Genomic DNA, 26,647 nt, shown 5'->3' with positions numbered 1-26,647 from the left:
ACAGTCTCCTCCCAGCTGTGTCCTCACTAACCCCCTCCGCCTCCTTCCCACTCACACACCCACCGGGCTGAAGGAGGCACAGCTGCAAGTACAGCACGGCTGCTAGGATACAAGATTATCCCCAACCAACATCACTCCCTTCTCCACCAGCGCTTCTCACTCAGTTGAACTGTGTGTGTGTGTGTGTGTGGGGGGGGGGGGGGGGGGTCCAGACCTTGAACTGTGCAGTGCCTGTGAGCAAAACTTCTAGGAATTCCTGTAGCTGTTGTTGCTCACGTCTCCTTTTAAGCACTCTGAACGGGCCAACGGTCCACATTTCTAGGAATCAATGGAACTCGTTGATAAGAAATAATCCCACGGCACAAAATGGCAGCACGTCCGCTCATGTTTCTCCATAATCTTGAGGTAACAAAACCGCAGTCAACACGTTGTCGACTAGCTTAGTTTCAGTACTGTGACAAGCAAATAGGCTAAACTGACTTTCAGAAAAGACTGACAGGATATAGGTGCGGACGTACATAAACTAAATCAAATGAAAAAAGGAAGTGAGTTATAAGCTGGAGCTTCTACAAAAACATACACAAGAGTCTGATTTTACAGTCCAGTTACATAAGCATTAGTTAACTACAAAGCGCCACTGTCCTATTGCGTGCAATCTCCCAAACTAAAGCCCAATATTGACTTTTACCACAAAGCACACAGGTCAATACTTGGACGAGAGCAACAGGTTATAGTTTAAACAGCAAGAGGATGAGAGCAGATTTTGGGGAGGGGGAGGGAGAGACGACTACCAGACCACAAGTTCAGCCTCAGTTTAGTTTCCGTCTACTGAGGTCTGAGGCAACTTAAAGGAACAGGCCAACATTTTGGAAAATTCGCTGTACCATCTTCTCCAGAGAGAGACAAGAAGATAGATACCAGTTGTCTCTCTGTGCGTTCAGTAGAAAGCTATCTGGCTGCACGTTAGCCTAGCTTAGCACAATGAATGGAATGGGGGGGGGGACTCGGCCCTATAAAAGCTACAGGGACCAAAACAAAGCATCTTTGGAAAGGGGATCCTGGTAATGTTATATCAGCAAGGGCCTCTCACTCCCTCCGCCAGCATGTACAGTTTGGCAGTGAAGTGCTTGTCGATAACATCACAAGGAGCTTGTGACAAATTACCACTGTCGTCCAGAATAGGGAGAGCGGTACATGGGCGAGGCGGCCGGTCATCGGATCTCGGGGGGCCCGTAATACAGCCTTAAAAAGGCAACGGAAACATGTTTCCTTTTCACAATAAACAGAGATAGTACATAGACACATGTGTAGAGAAAGCACTAGAAATCAACACATATCGGACTACAGTGTTTTTTGTGAGTTTGGAACACCTCGGGCAGGAGAATTTGGTCAGGGAGGTACCTCAAGTGACAGAGGGGTAACTAATGTGGATTAACCCAGAGTGTGTGAAACCGCACCATGAGACCCAGTGCGTTGTTATTCTATTTGACGTCATTCGCCAGTGTGGATAACATGACATGCTGCTAACGGGAGACATCGGTGGTTCTGTGCTTTTGCCACAAAGCTAGTTTCTCCTCGAACAATGACTTGTTAAATGAGGTGGAGGAAAATAGCCACGGTGAAAAGCAGCTGTAATCTTATCTACGACATGTTCAACGTCCTCGTTGCAATATATCTTACTGCAGTGTTCCAAACAGCCACAAGGCACATGGTGAAATTAAGCCAGCACAAGGTCGGAGCCCACAAGGCCCTGATGTCACTGTGACTCGGGGGAGGGGGGCTCCACGTATGGAGAAAACATTTCATGATACAATTAAATACTACTAAATTAAGGATTCAAATTGTTGTGAATTCTGACAGCGGTCTCTCTCTGCGTCTTCTGTTCCTATGCTGATAAGACGACAGCTGACAGACGACATGATTGACAGGTACATTAATGTGACCAGTATCCAGTGTGACAAGTGAACTTGTTCCAAACAGCCATTCAACCACCTGGTTCATTGACGGGGTGCCGGGTCTCTTAAGCAGCGCTCAGTGGGAGCCTTTAAGAGCCTCGGGCCACGCAGACAAACAGTTAACGCCACTAATGGATTCCTAATATATAAACGCTTGGCCGTCTTCCACCGCTATTCAGCCTTCGATCCCACTGTGTTTACTTTCGAGGAGGGCCAGGTCGTTAATAAAACCGTGCATTATCTGTTATTAGAGGCGCCTCTCGCTGCGTTATCCCACTAGTCACAGGGCTATTATTAGCATTGGCTATTATTAGCCGTTATCATCAGCAGTATTTTAAGTAAAAAACATTTCTCTTATCGCTAATCCGAACCGCTCCCACCCATGGAGGTGTAAGTCATCCGGGGCTAATATCGTTGCTCCAGGTCTGTAATACAATGAGTGGATGAGTCACAAGCCACAAGCTGTTCCCTCAGTGGGCGTGCGTGGGGGGGGGGGGGATCTGATGATGGCTCCTCACCGTTTGAAGGCAGCTAACGTGTGCTGGGGGGGGGGGGGGGGGGGGGGGTGACAACACACACACACACACAAATCACACACTCCACTTCATCTGGTTTAGTGCGTGTGTGTCTTTGTATGTGTATGTGCCAGGAACGGCTGTCAGAAACACAGTGTCCTGTACAGACTTGTCTGGATTCAAGCCAGAGTACTGATATGGGGGGGGGGGCAGGAGTTGGAAGATGAAGTGAAGTCCTCATCTACTAACCTCTTCTTCTTCCCGGGAGAACAGGAGGCATTATGTGTGGGTAGCAGACACAAAGCTCGTCACACTTTCCCGGCAAAGACCACGGATAATTGCACAAAGGTTAAGGTAGATTGTGTGGTTGCCGTCAAGCTGTTTTCCTTACGTAAGACCAATGTTCTGGCCTAAATGCATTATGCACGCCTCTGTCGTGCCTGTGACAACTCATTGATTGGTATCTTTTTCAACCAGCGCAGTAGGATCAGTATGTTTCCACCAACCACGCATTCGTTGACCCCAAAACAATCTGCCTCGGGAACAGGTTTTTCCTCTAGTGCTTGGTGTGGAAAAAAAACAAAAAAAACAAACAACATGAACTGGATGTACCTCAGCACTGCAGCTCTATGCTTGCCTTGACCTGGCTGTCAGTACCTCCTCCTGTCAATCCAGTTGGAATTTAAACCATCCAAATATATCCCTTGTCCACACTAACAGGCGACTTTTGTTTTAAAACCACATGTAACGTCATGTATGTCAACGCGGTCTAAAGTTCCGGGAAACAAAACAACGCCACCGTTAATCCTCCGTATGACGCGACATGGCGTATGGATGCCCAGCTGTTCATGCCTCAGCTCTGGGAATTCACATATCAAGCTGTGTCCAATGGCTGCCATGTACAAGATAGACATCGCCGGCCCTCGTCCATCCATAAGGGACGGCGATGCAGGGCGAACGCAGGGGACAAGTGGGCTCACCCAGGGTAGCACTCTTGGGGCCAAACTAATATTTTTGTCTGCGATGCGTTTGTGTGTGTGTGTGTGTGTGTGCACGTGCATCCCGAGTCCCAGCGACAGTCTGAGCGCAAGGCGCCAGGCAGCAGGGCTATAACTCAGGTGACCAGATCAAGAAGAGCGATGGCAGAGAGCACTTTAAACCGCGGCGTTGCAGCTTACGTGGAATTCTGACATGTCTGTAGCTTTATGGGGGTATGTGTGTTTGGACGTATGTGCAGACAAAGGGCTTAGTGTGACATGCTTCACATAGCATGACATCACTCTCGTCGCATGGACAATTATCACTTGGGAGATGAAGAGGACAACTGCTAGCTAATTATCAACACTCCCATGTCCACTTTTCAGTTTCAATAGCTATTCAGAGCATTAAAGGACGGGTTCTTCATTGTCTGGCGTGATGTTGACAAGTATTTTCACAGATTTCTTTATTATTGAGAAACTATTCAGCACTGTGCTGCCTGCATCCTCCCAAAATAGGAAGGAAATTGTTGCAAAACCGTACATTATATCAAACATTATAATGAGTATCTAAGTGATGAAATTCTTTTGAAACTTTTGATATGATGTATCGTACATTTGTATCAAACATTATGTTTAATGTTATAATTCATAGGCTTTGTGTTATTTAGGTTGCCTGGTTACATGCATAACTGGCCTATGAAAATCATAACTTCTGAGTCAAACATTTCCTCAGTAGAACATATGAAGACACATCGGATTATACAGTTAGCTTTCAGTTTTGAGAAAGGACATGTGTCATGGTTTTGAAGGCTAAAACACTTACATTTAGTCATTTAGCTGACGCTTTTATCCAAAGCGACTTACAAGTTCTGTACGGCAAATCTGCAGGAAGGGTACGACTCTTACAACTGAGTAACAATGTTCAAAAACAGTGCTGAAACTTGGGTGCTGCAGTGATGAGTGCATAATAGATGAGTGCATAATAGTAAAGACACTATTAGTATAGTAGGAAGAGTGCCCCTTCGAAGCCTGGTGAGAGGATGCAGTTTCTCAATACTGCGTTCAGTGAAATTATGTCTTGAATTCCATCAACATCATGCTTGACAATATCTGACTAGGGCCTGGGTTTAAAAAATAAAAAACAAAAAGTTTACCCATACAACCCTTCAACCATACAATACATCTCCCTCCTTCAGTCATCCATCATAAACATCGCTGAAAGTTCCTTTCTCTTCCCGAAGCAAACCGCAGTCCTTCTCTATGCATGAATGAGGTCCTTCTCAATCCTGTCTGTAGGGCGGGCCATACTTTTTTTTTTGGAAAATCAATCGAGTGGGGTGTCTAAAATATGTGTTTTTTTGTGGGGAATTCAAATATGGGATTCTTTTTCTAATCGGATAACTCCTACCTACATTGTTTTGGATTTCAAAATGGCCGATTTGACCATTTTTCACCCCTTGGCCATACATGGATGCCAACATGAATCTGAAGGAAATCCTAACATGCAAGGTGTCTAAATGATGTGTTTCTTAATGGGGAATTCAAATATGAGTTCATTTTTGGGATAGGATAACTCTAACCTACATCATTTTGGATTTCAAAATGGCCGATTTTACCATTTTTCACCCCTTGGCCATACATGGATGCCAACATGAATCTGAAGGAAATCCTAACATGCAAGGTGTCTAAATGATGTGTTTCTTTGGGGAATTCAAATATGAGGTCATTTTTGGGATAGGATAAATATAACCTGCATAATTTTGGATTTCAAAATGGCTGATTTTACCATTTGAACCCATTGGTATTGTATTACAAAATTGCAAAGATAAAAAATATATGGGAAATCATTTATAATGACAAAGCCATCAAATTTATTAACAAGTGAACTGTATATAACTGGATACAACTCCAAAGATCAATAATAATAATAATACTAACAATAATAAATTGTATTTGTAATGCACACAAACACCTAAGTGCTAAATCTCGATCTCCTGACTTCTTGAACTTTGCCAGGTTCCAATATCTTGATTGGACTCATTCTTGGATGGCAAGATCTCCTACTGTACTGCTTTAGCCACCAACCTACAAACACAAACTTAAAGTCAACGTCAGCCATAAATAGGTGAGCTCTTTCCAGAACTACTCAGCAGAAACCTCTGTAACCATTTAAACAAACGTCTCAATGTATTGAGAAAATCCATGGGGCTCCATCAATCCTCTATCTTCTTAAATTTGATCAGGTTGCACAAGTCCTGCTTGGATTCATTCTTGGACATCAGCCTCCTGCTGGTCTCCTGAGCCCTGATCCCTCCATCCCTTTTTTCTTGTGAAAAGTACTTAGCAGAGGCCTCAGTCACCATTTTAACAACCCTCTCGATGCTTTGTGTGTGGCAAGGCCAGTCGAGAACCTCCATGGGGGTGTTGATTAAGTTCTTCACCTCGGAGGTGCTTAGGGAGCAGGTGAGAGGTGGCTCTGACAAATCTTCTGACCAGCTGATTAAGCCACCAATGCTGGAAGCGTCACTATTGATGTGAGGTGTTCTTCTGATCCTGACACAGGAGTCTCCCAGCTGAGTGTCTGGATCCCCCTCTCCCCTGATGGCCAGGATTCTCTCCACCCCCTCAATTCTCTCTTTTTTATCCTCAAAGCACAGCAGTGTTTGAAGGATGGCTTCACTGTGGGCATACCAAGCAGATCTTCTCACAGTTAGCATCACAACATCCAGCACCTCCTTCCTCTGAGACTTGAGGCAGTCCAGCTGAAACAGGATGTGCCTAGGCCCTTCGATTCAGGAGTGCTTGACCTTCATGTTGAACCAACATGGATAATACACTCCAATGATGAATTCCACAATGCATTGTAGATTATTCAGGTTCTTTCTTTTAAGTTGATGCTTTGACACCCAGAGCCTGAGGAGTCTGTTTGCTGTGGTGAGCCAGCGGCTGTGGTTTACCGGTCCAATCTCCAGCAGAGCCAGCCTTGCAGAAAGCACTCCATCCCTGATTGCACAGACCAGCTTATAGCCATAGTGTTGATCAGTTGAGAGATCTTGAATGATCTTCTCAGGCAGCTTGATCAGCGGAGGGCCAAGAAAGATCCTGGTGAAGTTAGGATTGATCTCCAAGTCTGTAACAGAATCAAGGAACTGTCCTATTGGCCCAGACAATTTGTTGTCTGACAGAGTAGCCCCATCAACTTCAACAATGAGACGGCGCAGTGGAAGTTCACCAGTGTGCAGGTTGCACACCAACCAGACCAGCTTTCTCCCCAGGTGCAGCTCCAGCTTCTGCATTACACCTGCCTTCACTCCAGTGTTGACATTGGTCGAGTCTCCTCCAATGGCCCACAAGGTCTTATCAGAACCTCTCTCTTTCAGCCAGGCAAACAGGACCTTAGCAATCTTCTCTGCATGGGACTCCTCTTTAGTTGCTTTCTCTGGTGTAAAGTGGAACAGATAGTTGCTGCCAGGCTCACTAGCAACACTATAGTGTTCTTCCTTGATCTTTGCAGGAAAAGATTGGTCACTGCCCTCAGCTTCCATCATCACATTGGTCATGTCAATCCGCCCATCAAAGAGGATACAGGAGATCCCCCCCTCCTCCCTGCACTTCTCCTCAAACTCTTCCCCCAGCTCTTGCATCAACTTTTCTTGTGCTCTCTTAACCTTGTTCTTATCAATCACTTTACTTGTGTCATCTTCTAAGATGAGTCCTGCATCAATCAGAGCTGCAGTTGCTATAGCTGCAGTTGGCCTTAGACCTATGCCATACCTTACACTAGCAAGGGCGATGTTTGGAATCTCATCATAATTTTTCCGTAGCTTTGCTGAAGCTGCAGGGTCAGTTTCAGGAATGAGCTCAACTTCAGGGACTGTAAGGAAGCTCTCAACATCCTTCCTGGCAACCTTGTCTGCTGCTGCAAAGCTTTCTTCTTTGCCCCTTCTCCTTTTCTCTGCCTTCTTTTCTATCCCCTGCCTTTCCAATGTTTTAAGAAGATAGAGGATAGATGGAGCACCATGGATTTTCTCAATACATTGAGACGTTTGTTAAAATGGTTACAGAGGTTTCTGCTGAGTAGTTCTGGAAAGAGCTCACCTATTTATGGCTGACGTTGACTTTAAGTTTGTGTTTGTAGGTTGGTGGCTAAAGCAGTACAGTAGGAGATCTTGCCATCCAAGAATGAGTCCAATCAAGATATTGGAACCTGGCAAAGTTCAAGAAGTCAGGAGATCGAGATTTAGCACTTAGGTGTTTGTGTGCATTACAAATACAATTTATTATTGTTAGTATTATTATTATTATTGATCTTTGGAGTTGTATCCAGTTATATACAGTTCACTTGTTAATAAATTTGATGGCTTTGTCATTATAAATGATTTCCCATATATTTTTTATCTTTGCAATTTTGTAATACAATACCAATGGGTTCAAATGGTAAAATCAGCCATTTTGAAATCCAAAATTATGCAGGTTATATTTATCCTATCCCAAAAATGACCTCATATTTGAATTTCCCATTAAGAAACACATCATTTAGACACCTTGCATGTTAGGATTTCCTTCAGATACATGTTGGCATCCATGTATGGCCAAGGGGTGAAAAATGGTAAAATCGGCCATTTTGAAATCCAAAATGATGTAGGTTAGAGTTATCCTATCCCAAAAATGAACTCATATTTGAATTCCCCATTAAGAAACACAGCATTTAGACACCTTGCATGTTAGGATTTCCTTCAGATTCATGTTGGCATCTATGTATGGCCAAGGGGTGAAAAATGGTCAAATCGGCCATTTTGAAATCCAAAACAATGTAGGTAGGAGTTATCCGATTAGAAAAAAAATCCCATATTTGAATTCCCCACAAAAAAACACATATTTTAGACACCCCACTCGATTGATTTTCCAAAAAAGTATGGCCCGCCCTACCCCCCCGCCCCCCCTCGCTCCCTGAGAGCAGCTTTATCTTCATCTGTCTGCAGTCGTCTGAGTGGGCAGATCTCCAGATCTGGTGCAGGGAGAGAGAGAGAGAGAGAGAGAGAGAAACGTGGAGATCTATGGAAACAATCACCATGGGTTCCGTGAGCTCAGTCTCAGCCTGTTGTGAAATAAAAGGCCACTCTATCTAAAGGGGGCCTTTGTGAGAAATGGAATCATGACTCAGAGAGAAAGAGAGAGGGGGAGACAGAGTGAGAGAGAGAGGGTCAAAGAGAGAACAGACTGGCAGCCCTCTTTACAGCTGGGTGTGTCGGACCAGCACTGTTTTACACTTGTTCGTGGTCATCCCTTGTCACCGCCTCAACAACCCCCCCCCCCCTCCCTCCATGTGTCCCCTCACAAAGATGTCTTTTGTCCCACTGCCCTGCAGACATTGCTCTCACATCCTCTCAGCCCCTCGTCCTGCGTGTCCATCTCCAGAGAGTGAGAGAGAGACCAGACCATCATGAGGAGACCAGTTTTCCCACATCGTAGATTATGGCTATGTGACACTAGGGGCCACTTTGTGCGTGATTGTGTGTGTGTAGTCAATATGGGGCTCCAGTGTCTTCACAAAACCACTGGTGGCTAAAATTACACAGATAAATGACACAAAACAAAAAGGCACAATGAAGGGGGGAGCTCCCGTAGCTCACCGCATATCTCGGCGCTATTTCTGCGTCGGGGAAAACCGTGCTCGTCACGGATCTGGGGGACACGAGTTCGCTTCCCGGACCCGCCGTCATTTCTCAGAATGTCTTCCCCTGCTCTACATCCCATTTTCAACCTGTTTCTGTCGGTCATGCTTGACCAGAAAAAGCGATAAACGCTAAAAAATAAAGTAAAAAAAAAAAAAAGGCACAATGAAAATGACCCTGAACATAGTATAACTCTTACAGTAGACTTTACAGACAGTTGTGTAAAGAAAGAGTACGCTACAACTTGTGTAAAGAGTACACTACGGCACACTTGCGTAAAGAGTACGCTAGAACACACTTGTGTAGAATATGCTATAAACACACTTGTCTAAAGAGCAGGGGTGTAAAAAGTACCCAGAAATTATACTTAAGGTAAAGTATGGGTACCGTCTCAAAATCGTACTCAAGTGAAAGTCAGAGTATCTGGCTAAAAATACACTCGAGTAAAAGTAAAAAAGTTTCTACTTTTAGTTTTAAATGTACTTAAGTACTAAAAAGTAAAAGTAAAAACCTTTTTTCTGACTTGTCTATTCTTCTGATAGCAGGTGTTTAATCAAAGATCCCTGCTTTCTAGTCTTCCACAAGGACCAATCAGCATGGGTATGGGCGGGTTCATTTTCCATTGATGGGGATTTGATTGGCTGTTTTTAAATGAAGTTAGTTCGGCCAGAGAAACAAATATACTAATTAAAATCGTTGGATCTGCGAGATTTGTACTTTGTAGGTCTGCATTTTAAAAGTAAGGAGTAAAACAAACGTATGTTTTTTTTATCTGAAATGTAATTGAGTAAAAGTACACAAACCTAATAATACTTGAGTAAAGTACAAATCCCCAAAAACAGTACCCAGTTTCCAATGATACCCCATGATATGATAATTTGGGATCCAATACGGTCTCTATTGATCGATTTATGATAAAGAAAAGCAGGAGGCTTAACAGGTTAAGTATTGTAACAAAGTACAATTACTCAAGTACTTTACACCCCTGGTAAATAGTACACAACAACACACTTGTGTAAAGAAAGAGTACCTACAACACACGTGTGTAAATAAAGAGTAGCTACAACATACTTGTGTAAAGAAAGAGTATGCTACAACAGAGAGTATGCTATAACACATCAAAGTGAAGGAGTACGCTACAACACATTTGTGTAAAGAAATAGTATGCTACAACAGACTAAAGTGAAGAATGAGTAGCTACAACACATGTGTGTAAAGAAAGAGTAGCTACAACACACGTGTGTAAAGAAAGAGTAGCGACAACACACGTGTGTAAAGAAAGAGTAGCTACAACACACATGTGTAAAGAAAGAGTAGCTACAACACACATGTGTAAAGAAAGAGTAGCTACAACACACGTGTGTAAAGAAAGAGTATGCTATAACACACCAAAGTGAAGAAAGGGTTCACCAACACACTAAAGTGAAGAATGAGTACGCTACAACACACCTGTGTAAAGAAATATAGCTACAACACACTAGTCTGAAGACAGGAGGGGGGGATTATGAGGAGGACTGGAACGTATTAAGCTACCATGGATGGAGGAGATGATGGAGTCCACTCCAGACCCTCAGGCTTGGTACTGGTCCATCAGAGGCCCATTATCATCAGCCAGAGCAGGGGAAGACTGTGTGGGGGGGGGCATTGAGCCAACGACAGTTCTCAGACACCCTGATGGGCACTCAACACATGAGCTCACTGGACCAGTAGTGCTATGTCAATATTGACCCGTTCAGAGTGGCGCTGCCCATCATCTAGTAGAAAACCAATGATATGTCTGCACTGAAGCAATTCATATGGCGACAGACTGTGTGTCAACTGTTAAAGGCTGTTCACCGCAGCCAATTTAGCATACGACTGGTTTATTAAAAGTTCTTAAGACTTAAGAGATGAGCTTAGGATGAATATCTTTTAATACATTCTCATCCTGACTAAGGCATAACGTACCAGGAAATCATATAGGATCAGACAGAACGAAGCGAAGCATTTCCACACTGTCTGTTTGTTTAAAGGGGAACAGTGGCCATTAAAAAAAGTATATTGTTTTGGTGGTAATATAGCATGTTAAAAGAAAGCCCACACTGTACTCATACCTTCTCATTTATCAAGAACATGCTTCAAAACCTTTCGGGGAGAGCGACATCAAAGTCATCTTACCATGCAGCTCAACAAAGAAATGAATTGATTACAAGATTACAGTGAAATTAAAACTTAAAATACATATTCTATAATAGGCAGAGCACCATTTCCTGAAAGATGAAAAGCCTCTAACCTAGGGCAGGTATATCTTGTATTTCTGAGTTTGTTCGTTTTCCAGTATCCATTGATTTTGTGAGCTTACCACCAAAGAGAAGTTCAGTGCAGGCAGGGCTCGTTTTACTGCACGGTTGCAGCTCGATATATTTAACATTTACTCAAAATAAATATTGCGTGACAACATATTGCAATCAATAACACCATTGCTACTTTCACGGTAAGTATGACCTCTGATTCTGACATGTAAACCAAAAGCAAATCGGCCAAATTGACGAGAGCACCGCTTTGGAATGCTCCAAACATTCAGCCCTCTGCCTGCACCGTTCATCTGATGCAGCCTGTGTGCTCCAAACATTCAGCCCTCTGCCTGCACCGTTCATCTGATGCAGCCTGTGTGCTCCAAACATTCAGCCCTCTGCCTGCACCGTTCATCTGATGCAGCCTGTGTGCTCCAAACATTCAGCCCTCTGCCTGCACCGTTCATCTGATGCAGCCTGTGTGCTCCAAACATTCAGCCCTCTGCCTGCACCGTTTCACACTTTCCAGAATAAGCTCACAAAATCAATGGCTACAGGAAAATGACCTGACTTGAAATGTAAGTTATACCTGTCCTAGCTTACTCAGCACGTTATCAAATCAGTATTTTAAGTTTTCTATTTAGCTTTCGTTCCATGCTCCATTCATTCCCTTGATGAGCTGCCTGGAGAGATTCCGGTGGCGACGCGCTCTCCTCACAAGATTTTGAAGTGTATTCTCTGTGAATGCGCAGGCATGAGTACAGTGCTGGCTACTAAATAATATAACTTTTCCTAAATAAAGTGGCCGTGGTTCCTCTTAATAATATGTCTAAATCCATTCTAAACGTGTTTTTTCCTCCTTGTCCACCATTTTGAAAAAAGACCATCATTTTGTTTTCCATCAAGTCCATTGCACAGATCCAGTATCCCGCCCCACCCCTTCTCACTCCTCTACAATAGCCTCCTTGTTTTAGGCAATTGAGGCCTGAATGACACTGGCGCTGCGTTATCACGATATTCCTCCATAACGCGACTAAACAGGCTCATTCAACCCAGATGACCTTTCGCAGAAACCCCCAACAGAGTTGCCAGCGGTCGCCCTACAGCGCAAAACATAGGCTCATTAAAAATCTCATTTCAAAAACGCCGTCGAGATCCATGGTGCCATCTACTTTTAGCGCAGCACCTTTGACATGCGGGAAAAGAGGTAGAGGAGTCTGGGCCACTCAGTTTTTGTCCTATATCCGCACAGAGGGAAAGTAGGGCGTTTCAGGTCACGAGTATAGTCACAGGGAAAACGGCGCCCTGTTGGTAGAATCGTAACAGGGGGCCTTGGGAGGTGTGGGTTTTTCATGCCTCACAATTACACCGACAGCACACACACACATGTATGCTTCATTCAGTAGGAGCTGCGTTCCAATGATACGTCATTCTCAAGAATGAGAAGATCCAAGTTAAGAACCTGGGATTACAGCGAATGTAAACGGTACAAACGTAACTCCAGTGTGACCATGACGATACACAAACACAGAAGACCATGTGAGAATAGGGTGTGTGTGTGTTGCACAAGTAGGCCGGTTCATATCAACAAAAGACAGAGTGAACATTACTCAACGCTCTGGTGACGATTCCACGGGTCGCTTACCTGTTTCAAAATGAACTTGTCGTGTTGGTTTCGTTGCCAGGCGGTGACAACATGAATGGTGGACAGCACCGCTCCGCTGACCACTGCCGCTCTCATCCGCACCGGCAGCAGTGTGTAAATGATGTATATGAAGAACACGGTCCACCAGATGCCCTCCGAGGCGCTGCGGGGAGCAATCATCAGCACCCCGAACACCTGCACCACGACCAGCACCCCGATCACCAGGTAGCTAACGATCCACATGTAGTCCTGGTGGAAACCGTTGCGGTTGCACACCACCATCATGGCCAGGAAGAGGGCCATGGCCACGGAGAGCACCGAGGCGTAGGCCACGGAGAGTGCCGGGTCGTAGGCCACGTCGGGCGGGACGTAGGCCACGTCGGGTGGGGCGTGGATGCAGTGGAAGGTCAGCATGATGCCGCACACCACCACCAGCACCCCCATTAGCATGGTCAGGGAACTCTGATTGAGCCTGAAGAAGTAGCGTTGGTACAGGCGCTCCAGCTTGGCCGACTGGAACTTCTTGGACTGAAACACCCACACCACCCTCATCCAGCAGTCGGCGGCCGTCACTGCCTTGCAGCCCCCCGTCCCGTCCTCCCCCGCCTCCCCCAGGTCCTCCCCTTTCCGTCCCTTCAGCTCCCGGTCCTCGAAGCATAGGTCCACGGACTTCAGGCCCAGGTCACCGCCGCCCCCTATCCTCTTCCCGTAGTGGTTCTCCTGCCAGCCGCAGCGCATGCCGAAGTTGCCCCCGCTGGTGCCCGGGCCGCAGTGGTAGTGCTGGGGGGCCGTGGGAGGGGGGTCCAGGTCCTCGGCGTCACGCAGGCAGCTCATGTAGCGCGGGTTGCACAGCGACGAGCTCTCCTTCCTCTTCTTGCCATTGCGCTCTCCCCACGCCGTCTTTCGCTCATCCACTCTGGGTGAAAAGAAGCCTCTGGCCCACGACATCTTACTGGGAGACAATCAGATATCTGAATCAAAATCAGAAATACTTTATTCACCAAATACAATGAATGGACAGGAAATTTGTCTCGATGACAATAAGAAGAAAAAAAAACACTTCTGGTGATAACACAGAAATTACATAATGTTAAGGAATACACCAACATTATGGGAAATGCACTTATCACCTTCTCTAGAGTCAGACAAGAAGATAGATAACAATTTCCTCTCTGTGTGTCGAGTAGAAAGCTATCCGGCTGCAAGCTAGCCTAGCTTAGCAGAAATTAATGGAAGTGGATACAGACCACTAGCCTAGCTTAAAACTCCGGAAGAGGTGTTTTTGGCCAACAGCTAGACTTGTGGTTCATATCCGCTTCCATTCATTTGTGCTAAGCTAGGCTAGCTTGCTGGATAGCTTTCTACTGAACACAGAGAGGAACATTTGTATCCATCTTCTTGTCTGACTCTGGAAAAGATGGTAAGCACATTTTCCATAATGTTGGCATCTTCCTTTAAAAAGGGGCACTTCATCAAAAAACAATGCTGATTTATTTTGCACATAATGTCACACACATCCAAAAACTCTAAACACTTTTGCACACATGAATTTAGTTAAGCAGTTATTGAAAGTAAATGTATTAAGTAAATCCTTGTGTTGTGTTAATTACAGCGCCATAAAATTATGTAGATGAAAGATAGCAATACCATGTCCTATAGAGACCGCTACCTAATCATTTCATTGGCAAGTCAAGTCAATTAAAGTGGTCCTTTATTAATCCCCTTGGGGAAATTCAAGTGCCATAGCAGCATGGGGTGGTACAGGTAGGATAGGTAGTAATAATAATAGAACATAGACCAAAGTGCAGTAGTAATGATAATAGTGATAATAACAGTAGTAGTAGTAGTGAACAGTAGTGAGTAGCAGGATTTAATCAGACAGTAGTAATAGTGATGATGGTATACATATTGAGCTGTAATTAACACAACACAATGGTTCAATGTCCCAGGTGACATCACTGGTGTACTGTACATATTCAAACTAATTTACAAACTCAACAACTGTCAAACTAAATGAATGCATGCTAAACTGTTTTAAAATGTTGGGATGTGTGTGACATTATGTGCAAAATAAATCAGCATTGTTGTTTTTGGTGAAGTGCCACTATAAAACGTTCACTTACATTTCACATACATGTAAACGTTCTGCATGCAAACTAATGCTTCGACTTTGCGGGTTAAAATGAGTCTCGAGCCTCCGACCCTCCCTCACCTGTGTGGGCTTGTTCACGTGTGGCGACGCTGCGCTCCTCTGCCAGGCCACTCATCTATCCCAGTGAGCGAACACACACACCATGGGCTCAGGCCGGCCGGGGGCGTCGGGGGGGCGTCTGACTTCCAGTCACCCACCTGTGGGCATTAAAAACAGCCACAACGTCAGCCTTTAGGAACACGGCGCCGCTCTCACACACTGCCTCTAAAAAGGCCACCTGGCTTCCTGGGAAATAAACAATACAAACACGCCGTTGGGCTGTGAAAAGCCGGAGGCAAGTGGGCCACATGATCACTCTTCACAGGAAAAACATCATTGTGGATGTAATAATGAAGACGATAGAAGAAGGTTTTGAAAGCTTTCAGCTGTATAGATCTGCTGCTGGGTTTTTCCGCTTGTGTGTGTGTGTGTGTGTGTGTGTGTGTGTGTGTGTGTGTGTGTGATAATCTGACAAAGTGTCCTACAATCAATGCCAGAGATGAGGGATAATGTCCAGTAAATGAATCTGTTCTACTGTCACTGACCAGCTCCACCATCAGCAGCCTCTGACAGCATTTTCACAGAGGCGGCTGTTTTGTTTGCAAAACACTGGCAGCAGAATCCAACTCCACTTATTGCCTTGGCGCTGGGCGCGCGCTCCTCAATTTGGTCATCAAAGACGTGTCTGTGAAGTTGAATGTGGTCCCATTTCAATAGACTCTTCACTGATTGCTGGATTTCGCAACGGTCTCCATCAGGGTTTTCAAGGACGCTAAAAAACTCTAGCCTTGGTGGATGGTGTTTAGCTGTATTACTGCAATCTGCCCATACCATCTGCCTTAAGTGGGTAGGGTTGGGTGTGCTCTATTTGACAACAAAGGCCTACTGAGTGGGTACCATCAAAGATCAAGAGCTCTCCAGTCCAGATTAAATTGTCCATGCTTCCCCCATTAGCTTTGATGACTCACTCTGGCTGCCTTCTGGCAGCACATGTCAAGGACACTGCTAAACTTAATAAGCAAATCTAAACCAGGGACAGTGAGCAGACAAACAGGGCACTGTGCACATGCAATGCACATATGGCCATGTTTATAATCAATAGCAGCAGATTGTAATATAAATTGCTCAACCACAACAATAACATTAACTCTAAATTGAAAACAGTGTTTTTTTTTAAGTCCAGGGCATGGTTGAAAGACATTGTCTAGAATGGATGTTAATAATTAACTATAATAAGTTGCCTCGTTAGAACATGAGTACCTATATTTAAACATGCACAATTCCTGACAGTAACCAATAATAATAACTAGGCTATAGCACAGGATCTCAGTAGGTCATCAGTGTTGTATGTAACCACTATGCATGTAATCCTATCACAACTGAGTTATGGAAGTATTTATTGGTTTCAGAGGGAAATACATGCGATGCGCTCATTCTACTGTAGGTTATCTGCGGGATAAGCGGCGGCCTACACTCCATCTACATTCTACACTCACCTCTGGTCTGGTGCATTTACGACAGGTCGAGCAGCAGCATGCGGCTGTTACGTAATACAAACTGTGTGTGTGTGTGTGTGTGTGTGTGTGTGTGTGTGTGTGTGTGTGTGTGTGTGTGTGTGTGCATCTAGCAAAGGATGTGAATATCATTTCTAAATAATACCCTCGCTTTGTGTGGCCAAATGCAATCGTGTTTCACACGGAGATGATATATGTTATTATCCTACATGCCATTGTAACAATATATTATTATAGTGTTGTTTTATGTTATGGTAGCAGTGTAGCACTAGCAGACAGGTGCGAGGTACCACGAGACCCACGTTAATCTAGTTGTGATTTTACGAGATAATGTGAGCTATCATGCAATTACACGTGTGGGCCTATTTGGTTGCAGGCTCCCGGACGCACATTACATAAGACGCTGTGCAGCAGGCTCTGTCTATCCATGGTCAACTGTACTGTGCAGTAGCATGCCACATATGGGGACATTGTAACCCTGCCATTTATTATCACCAGTGAACGAAGAAAGGCATTCCACAATGGGCAGCGCTGAACAAACTGGGTCGCAACGCAAGCCAAGACAATTAGTTATCCAGCTTATCATTGTCACATGTATACTATCAACATTTCTAACTTATCCGCAAAACATTCCATTGCACAAGGGAACTCGGCTTCAGTCTTGACAATTGCTCGTTTGCAAAGATGTGCAATAATAACCTAAACAGGCTACCGGCAAATAACCTACACATAGTAATAGTACTGTACTTATTAGCCTTTGCGTATTTCACAATGAACCAGGACGTCATCATTTTAGAAATATTTTTGATACAAAACAGGTTCTTGGAAATACATTCCTATAAATGCTGTAGGCATCGGTCAATGGGGAACCTGTCACCCAGCTGATTGGCTCGTTGCCACTGACAACCTGATTGACTGTCATGTAAAACGGTGTGTATCCATCTCGCCTATAGCCTCAAAGCAAACAAGGTTTCGCCTGTGGCCCTGCAACACACAGAAAAGGCTACTAAGGCCGCCGCAACTATAAATGGAAACATTGTAGCGTAAACTCAACTGTTGACATTTTGTTTGGCTGCTGTATCCAGCAACTGTTTAGCAGTTGAGGCGACTTGCTACAAATTAACGTGACCGAATACAGCCGCGGGAGAGCTTGGAGAGCTGTCTACTTACCATAGACACCCTTGTACAGGAATAACACTGCAGTGGAGCCAAATGTATCAATGTCTTCATACGTCGCCGCCTTTATGCTTCAGATGTGAGCAAAAAAAACAACAACCTTAGCTCGCGACAATCTGTTCCCAGCCAGTGCAACATTCCCACCGCTTCGACCTCGACTCCCTCCCTCTCTCTCATTCACTCGCATACGGCAAGCTGCATTCTCATTGGTGAACTCAGGAGTCCCCCTAGAGGTCGCCTGTGTGTGTGTGTGTGTGTGTGTGTGTGCGTGTGTGAGTGTGTGTGTGTGTGTGTGTGTGTGTGTGTGTGTGCGTGTGTGTGTGTGTGTGTGACGTGTGCGCGTGTGGTGTGTGTGTGTCAATATCTCTACATTTGGTGCAGTTTTTGATATCTGGTTCAATTGTACATTGCAGCGAATACATCGGTATATCATGCAAAGTGACAACAGCACACAATCTCGACAATCTCACGCAGTATAATTCTGCAAAGGGCAAATTCTTCATCTGGTTGATTACTGCAAAATACCACTGAATGTGTAACCTCAATATGTTTCGTGAGGGTAAGCCCCAAAACCTGAAGTTCCCATCCACTTTCCCTTCGACCATGCTTTTATTATTATTATTATTATTATTATTATTATTATTATTATTATTATTATTATTATTATTATTATTATTATTATTATTATTATTATTATTATTATTATTATTATTATTATTATTATTATTATTATTATTATTATTATTATTATTATTATTATTTTTTACAATCTCTTTTATAAATTGTTTGTTCATGCCAAAATTGCCACAGAATTGCAGGGTCAGCAGGCAGGTCAAAGAAATGCATGCGTCTCCAAAGACGTTTCAGAGTCCGACCACTGGCCTATTCCCATGCCTGCCCTGTCATCATCATTAAGCAGCACTCCTAAAACCATAGATGGTCTTAAGGTTCAAGGGGCCCATTTCAAGATGAAATATGAGGTCATTATCTTATCCTCATGTATATTTACAGGAGAATGTAAAGCAGGTATAGTTTTATTTTTATTTTTTTACCACCAGTACCAGTTCCTATTCGGTATCGGTACCCAACGGTAAAATTTTTTCTCTCTGTAATAACAAAAAATGAATGACAGTTGTAAAGAACAAGTCCAAACTTCTCAATTTCAACATTGTTATTTATTTAGAACATACATCGCAATGATGCTGGACTGGACCCGATCTAACTTGTTCAAATGTCCCTCAAGCACATTCTGAATTTGGAAAGTCAGTCTTTTATTTTATTGATTGATTGATTGAAAACTTTATTAACAGATTGCAGAATGGGTACAGTACAGTACAGCTTAATACACACAATTGTTAAGGGGATGCAGACCAGAGAAAGACTTTCGTCTTGTTTACACCAGGGTCCCCCATTTTCAATGCATCATAACATATATGACATACACAACATACAGATGCAGTACTGCTACATCTATACATTTATGACATACCAGATTTGCAAATACAGTACTGTTTGTGATACTAAAAGAGTCTAAAAAAGAGAGTATATACATTTGACGTAGAGGGGGGTGGGGTGGGGGAAACTGTACGACTGTACAAGCAAAACTGTACATTGGAATATCGACGAAACCATACTTGGTTCCAAGAGGAGGGTCTCGTGTATTCTTGGGTTAGGTCATTTACTGTACATTGGAGGGGGTTAGGTTAAAACATTTACAGGGGCCAGTTTCGAATTGCAGTCTCCCGTAGGTGTTCCTTGAGAGTGGTTTTGAAAGTGGGTAGTGATTCACATTCCTTTACAGCTTTGGGTAGGGCGTTCCACATTGATGTGGCATAATTGCACAATAATTTAGTGCCCCAAATTCCTGGAATCATCTTAAAAAAATTATACTAACCTATGGACAATTTAAAACCATGATCACAAACCTCCCTACTTCAATGTGTAACTATTTTAACAGATTTTATTTTCATGTGTTTTGTCCTATTTATTTAACGTGTAACTGTTTTAACAGATTTTCCCTTATTTTAACCTGTGTTTTGTCCTATTTATTTAATGTGTAACTGTTTTACAGATCTTTCCTTATTTTCGTGTTTTGACCTATTTATTTTAACTTGTCTGTAACCTGACACCATTGCAAACGAGGGCACTTGAGTTTAAATAAGTTTGAAATTAAATGAAATGATTTGCCACGGTGAGTATTGACTTTACTCACCCAAATTCAGCAGGCCAATAATACATTTGAATGAAACCCAATATGAGATTTCTCCATTGACTTCCATTTTAAAATTGGACAGGGAGTCACTGAAATTGCATTTATCTGTACTTTCACTTGCAGTGACAGAAGGGTGATGATTTATATTGTCTTTGAATCCTTGGGGTGAACAAAACCCATAGATGCACATCAATTTTACATGGAATGTGAACAAGTTACTCCATTCAGCACACACACACACACACACCCACACACACACACACACACACACACACACACACACACACACACACCCACACACACACACACACGCGCGCGCGCACACACACACTCTCTCACTCTCTTTCTGCTCCCCCAGTTACCCCCCTCTCCTCTCTCTCTCTTTTTCTGCTCCACCAGTTACCCCTCCCCCATCTCTCTCTCTCTCACTCTCTCTCTCTTTCTGCTCCCCCAGTTACCCCCCTCTTTCTCTCCCTCTCTTTCTGCTCCCCCGTTACACCCCCCTTCTCTTTCAACTTCCCCCGTTACCTCTCTCTCTTTTTTTTATACTTTATTGTGTCAAAGAAAGTCATTTTACATTTAGGTATAGTATGTGTACCCACATACATAACTGCACATATCCATACTTACATACCTACATACACACACAATGTACATACGCATATTTAAAATCTTGACACGTTTTTTTTTTTTTTTTAATCCATCACCCATACAAAAAACAAGAGACATAAACACAAACAAAGGGGTGAGCAGCAGTATAGATCCTGGACTGGTATACATCTAATATCCATCCCTACTCGTCCCCACTTACATATACAAGAAAAAATAACAACAACAGTAATAATAGCAAATAAATAAAAAATGAAATAATAGAAAGAAGAAAAAAAATAACCAAGCAAAAAACAAAAATATAATAATAATAATAATAATAATAATAATAATAATAATAATAATAATAATAATAATAATAATAATAATAATAATAATAATAATAATAATAATAATAATAATAATAATAATAATAATAATAATAATAATAATAATAATAATAATAATAATAATAATAATAATAATAATAATAATAATAATAATAATAATAATAATAATAATAATAATAATAATAATAATAATAATAATAATAATAATAATAATAATAATAATAATAATAATAATAATAATAATAATAATAATAATAATAATAATAAGTAAAAAGGCTTGAATTTTCATTGTAGGTGTAGCTGTAGGCCAAAGGGGTGCTCCCCAACAATTGAGCAGATCGAGACTTCACTGTTTCATGTTACTTAAAATCTTCCTCAAAGACTGATCTGTCTGTCATCTAGTACCCCTCCATAGTTTAAAGAGACCCCATCTTTTTCCCAGCATATTTTCATTCTTATTGATTTTGTAGGTTACCTTTTCCATACTATATATGTCCTCTACAGTTTCTAACAATTTGTTTACTTTCGGGGGTTCAAGTTTTTTCCAAGCTCTTGTTATTTGTTTAAGTGCTGCAGCGCTCAAAATAAAAAAAGGTATAATTCTTCTTTTTGTAGGTTTTTGGGGCGTGTTCCTAACAGTATATCATGTTTTTCTTTTTTTGTGTTTTCTTTTTTTATTATTTTTTAAACAAGCATACAGACAAACATGACAACACACAATAAGATATACAAGCATTATTAACAGTGCACATCCAATGAAATCACCTTATAGTTAAATGTCTTATACAGGATATACCCCCAATACCTGCTATCTAATACCCTACACACATATGCTCTAGCTCGTACCCCCCCCTCCCGGACCCCCCATTGGATAATCCATCCATTATACCTCGCTCCTAACCAGACACTATTATATGCTAGCTTTTATTATCTCCACCACTTCTAACCACATTGTCATTTTGGATTCATTGAGACCCAAAATTCTAGCTGTAGATATTTCTTGATAAATCACATCGAGATATGTAATAATCCAGACCTTTCGGCAATTTTTTTCCGGTTGGAACCATCGTGATGCTATCAGCTTTTTAGCCACTGTGATACCCGATAAAACCAATCTCTTTAGCTGTGGATTTACTGCATACTCAAAAACATCATTCAGCAGTAGTACAGAGGGGTGTACAGGTATATTCAGAGTTAAGAGATTTGATAATTGATGGGTCGACCTCTTTCCAGAATATTTTAACTGGTGGGCAGTCCCAGTACATGTGCATAAATGTCCCCTCGTCCCCATTTGTACATAAGGAGCATTTGGAGTCTTGTTTAAGACCCATTTTTTTCAGTCTTATAGGAGTCAAGTATGTCCTGTGAATATAGTTAAGATTTATTTGTTGATGGTCCGGGTTCCTTGATGTAAATTGAATATTTGCCCAGGCTTCTTGCCAATCAAAATCGCTTTCCAGGTCTGGTATATCCCTCCTCCAGACGGAGTCTAGGTGGAGGGTTTCATATGAGGACGTTAGTAATTGATGATAAAAATCTGAAAAAAAAACTCTCGATGTCTCTCTTTCATAGAAGAATTTGTGGTATCTGTGGTGTTCAATTGGTATCTTTAATGGAACACCGTGAGACTTCAAACTTAACAATAACTGTGTGTAAAAACTTTGGTGAGATTAAATTTTTTGTGTATTTCTTCATAGCTACAGAAACCCTGTTTGTTAAAAACATCACCTAATGAGTGTATGCCTTGCTTTTCCCATAAAGGGAATCTTATAGGTCGTTTTCCAATCAAGAGTGCATTGTTATTGAATAAGGGATTATGATTATGCCATTTATGTGGATTAGAATGTTTTTTTTGTGTTTTACGCCATATCCGGATCGCATGAGTAATTATGGGGCCAAATTTCCGTTCGCATTGCTTAATTGATAATTTAGTGTATGCAATGTCCTTCAGTCTATGTGGGGCTACTATATTTTCTTCTAATTTTCTCCAGGATACTAATGCTTGGGGATCAAACCATGTTGTCAATGGTCTTAAAGTGTACGCCTTAAAATAGTGGAAAAAATCTGGAAATGCCATACCACCGTCTGCTTTGTTTCTCTGTGCGGTGGATCTTTTTATACGTGGTGGTTTGTTATTCCAAATAAATTTGTATGTGGAGGAGTGTAATTTTTTCCAGTAACCCTCTGGAGGGGGTAACGGTAGCATTGATCTGAAGAAGTTGATTCTAGGTAGTACGTCCATCTTAACTATTGATATCCGTGCCTGTACTGCGTTTTTAAGTTTTGACCACCTATCAAGGTCGTCTTTGATTTTGTTTTGGATTTTTATGTAATTGTGCTTCACCGTTTGTCTTATGGTGGGGAATATTTCCACTCCCAAGCATCTAAAGTGTTTTACCATAGGTATCTCTACTGGGAGGGTTATATATTTTTTTTGCAGGGGCGTTAAGTGATATCATGTTTTTCTATACCCACTTTCTCGAACATCTGTTCCATTATGTCTAAACCAGTAGATTTGTATTTTTTTTTACATGTGAAGAAAATATGTGTATTTTACCTCTCTCTCTATCCCTTTCTGTCTCACTGTTTCTCACAGTGTTTGAAAAAAATTCGCTCTCTACTTTCATCTCACTTTGGTTTCGTTCCTATCCCAAAACCTCTTAAAGCGATATTTCACTTTAGTAGAACTTCTAGAGTTTCAGAAGTCTTACCTCTATCTAAGGTCATCTACTAGTAAGCTAGTGACCACTGTTGTTCCTGTCGTCCGCTGTCAACACCACCATTCCTCCCACCTGTCAGGCTACTCATTCACTTCCATTTATTTTGAGGACCAAGTCTAAATATCATACTTCTGAAGTATAAACAAACTAACGATATTATTATGTGTAATATATTTTTCTGTGTCAGATGTACAAAGGCAATAGTTTGTTTATAATTCAGAAAGAAGTATGATATTTAGACTTGGTCCTCAACATTTATGAAAGTGAATAAGGATGGGAAGAATGGTGTCAGGCTCCTCATTCTATTACTTGTATTCTATCACTTGTATTAAATAAACCGGACCAAAAAGATACCATCTAAATAGCTGCGAGGATGGGACGTGTTTCCCCAGCCAGGCGCTATTCATTGCCTGCACAACGAGACCACGTTTTGACACAAGAGAAAATTTAAGAAATGTACACAAATCGTCATGTTTAACCTAGAAATGAATGGTTAAACCGAGACGTACTGTATGGGACTATTGTCCTAAAATTGGCTATGAACATTCATGACGTCTAGAAGAAGAATTCTATTGATTTTGGTCTATTGATTAATGACCTTAACTATCAGGCAAGACTTTACATTTCAATAAGCATATCTCCTTTAGCCATACAATGTAAGGGGGTAGGGATCAATAAGCTTAGTTTCCCTCTACTCCTTTTTTGGACATGTCTGCTAACCAAACACATTGCTCTTGACCTTTTGTTTATAATTCCTTCTTTTTTTCTTTTTTTTAATGTTTTTCTTTTAATGTTTTTTTTAATTTGTTGCTATGATTGTTTGGTTCGACGGAACAAGATATCGTGAGTTGTTTGGAGAAATATGGAGAATAACATGTCCAAAAATAAACTTTTTCATTCATTCATTCATACAGTCACAAAAATGATACCCAGAGATGCATCTTCTCATGTATAACACATTTACTATAAGGAAGTATGAAGTCCACCATACTGAATCTTCAGCCATTTAGATTTTTGTGAAAATCACTTTTTCCCTCTAGGCCGTTCACCTGACTCTCACCTCACGTGACTAAAACTCACCTGACTGTTGTGACACTTGCTGTGTGGCATCTAGGGAGTTGGACCAGCATCTTTACATGTGTTATTTAGATACATTACAAACCGCATGACCGCCAGATTAAACAGAATTTTGGATACACGCATGACTGACAAGATGCAATATGTTACTCATGAACAGTTTGTCTTGACTTGACAAATGTGTTTGTCCTACTATAGCGTGGATACCTGTCACCTTTCAAGTCGTTTGGCCTCATGGTGATGTCATTCTCACACAACACTAAACACCTGAACATGAACTCACTAGATTGTCTGATCAGGATAATAAAAAATGTGTCGTCCCTTTGTGATATCCTACTGAACGTAGTATCATTCGATAGTTGATAAGTCAACCTGTATGACTCCCGCATTCCAATAAAACCATAATAAAAATATGCGTGGTGAACAAGACGCAATGTGTTGTAAAGACTTTGACTGATTTACACCAAACCTGACAAATGTGTTGGTTGTTCACTATAGCATCACTATCGTTGTACAGCCTGGTTCTGTTGAATATACAGTAGGCAACTCTCATTTCTGTCATCTACCCACTATAAGTGTTGAGTGTGAAAGTGACAGCAAGGTAGGGAGATCATTAAGTCTAGGTGGAAGTCTGCACTCTACTGAGTGAGACAAAACTAAAACTAAATACATTTTCTCTATAATAATTTTTTTAATTATTTTAGTTCATTCTTAAGTACACAATATACTATATATATATATATATATATATATAAATCTCCTTAACCCTTTCACTGCCACATTACAAAGGGTTAACACTTTCACTACCACACTACCTTTCACTACCTTCTGTAGTGTGGTAGTGAAAGGGTTAAGTTCTCTTTTTTTCCCTTAAAGGGGAACTATCTTATAAATGGCCTTTTTGAGTGTTTAGCATTGTTTCCTAGCTATGTGAATTTCTATTAATATGATCTATGTCTCAAAATTCTCATATTGGTGCATTCTTCCAATTCTCCTCTCACAATATTCACCCTCACTGAACTGAGTCATCTGAAAATGTGCGCGATATGTGATGTCATAAAGACACCGCTGCATGTTAATGTTGAGATACAAGATGAGCTGCACACAGTGGCACCTGCACCTGCACCTGCACCTGCAGCCCAGGCTCAAAACGGCTCGAGATCTTGAGGTAGAAAAATGCTGTTTTTGAGGACTTGATTAGAAATACAAAACAATGAATAAAAAAAATATATATATTACAGAGGTGTTCCATAGACTCACAGGTATTGTGTAAAAGTGCCCAAATAGTGAAAGAAATAGTAAAATAGTTCCCCTTTAACTTTATTTTTTCTTTCACACCTAATGTTAGTTTTAATTTTTGTGTTGGTTTTAGTTCACTCTAGACCTATTGACCTTGGTCTGTGGACGTTTATTTTCATATTGTACAAGAATAAATGTCAGTGAATGGCTTCTTCATGTATGTAAATTAACCCTGATCTCCTAAACTACACTGCCTGCATGTACAGCGGTCCACCACAAGAGGAGAGGGGCAACCTAGACAAGTGGCACAGACCTAAACCATAACTTCACCATTTCTAACTTAACTATGTGTTATGGTCCTTATGTTAGTGCTCCTGCCTCTCTCTGTTCTCGTCACCACTCTACTGCTCTCATTATCGTTAAGTCACAGGTGGTGTGTCATGAGACAGCTGATCTACGGTCTGGAGGCAGAGTGCTTCTGGGTATATAAACCCGCCCCAAACGTAGAGAAGATGTCAGATCGTAAACTCTCGTACC

At 41.8% G+C, this 26,647-nt stretch overlaps 1 protein-coding gene across 1 annotated transcript in view; it reads right to left on the bottom strand.

Moving 5' to 3' along the window:
- LOC311244413 (adenylate cyclase type 6-like) overlaps window positions 1-18,062 on the bottom strand; it is a 91,104-nt gene extending 73,042 nt beyond the window's left edge. Inside the window, 3 exon segments of the mRNA XM_084333903.1 lie at window positions 13,044-14,014; window positions 15,256-15,392; window positions 17,919-18,062. Of these exon segments, the coding sequence (XP_084190029.1) occupies window positions 13,044-13,991 (948 nt within the window). The 5' untranslated portion in view covers window positions 13,992-14,014; window positions 15,256-15,392; window positions 17,919-18,062.
- Window positions 18,063-26,647: the final 8,585 nt, after the last annotated feature.

The sequence above is a fragment of the Notolepis coatsorum genome (assembly GCF_963971535.1).
Source record: "Notolepis coatsorum genome assembly, chromosome: 17".
Classification (NCBI taxonomy): domain Eukaryota; kingdom Metazoa; phylum Chordata; class Actinopteri; order Aulopiformes; family Paralepididae; genus Notolepis; species Notolepis coatsorum.
This window is presented reverse-complemented; position numbering and strand designations above follow the sequence as displayed.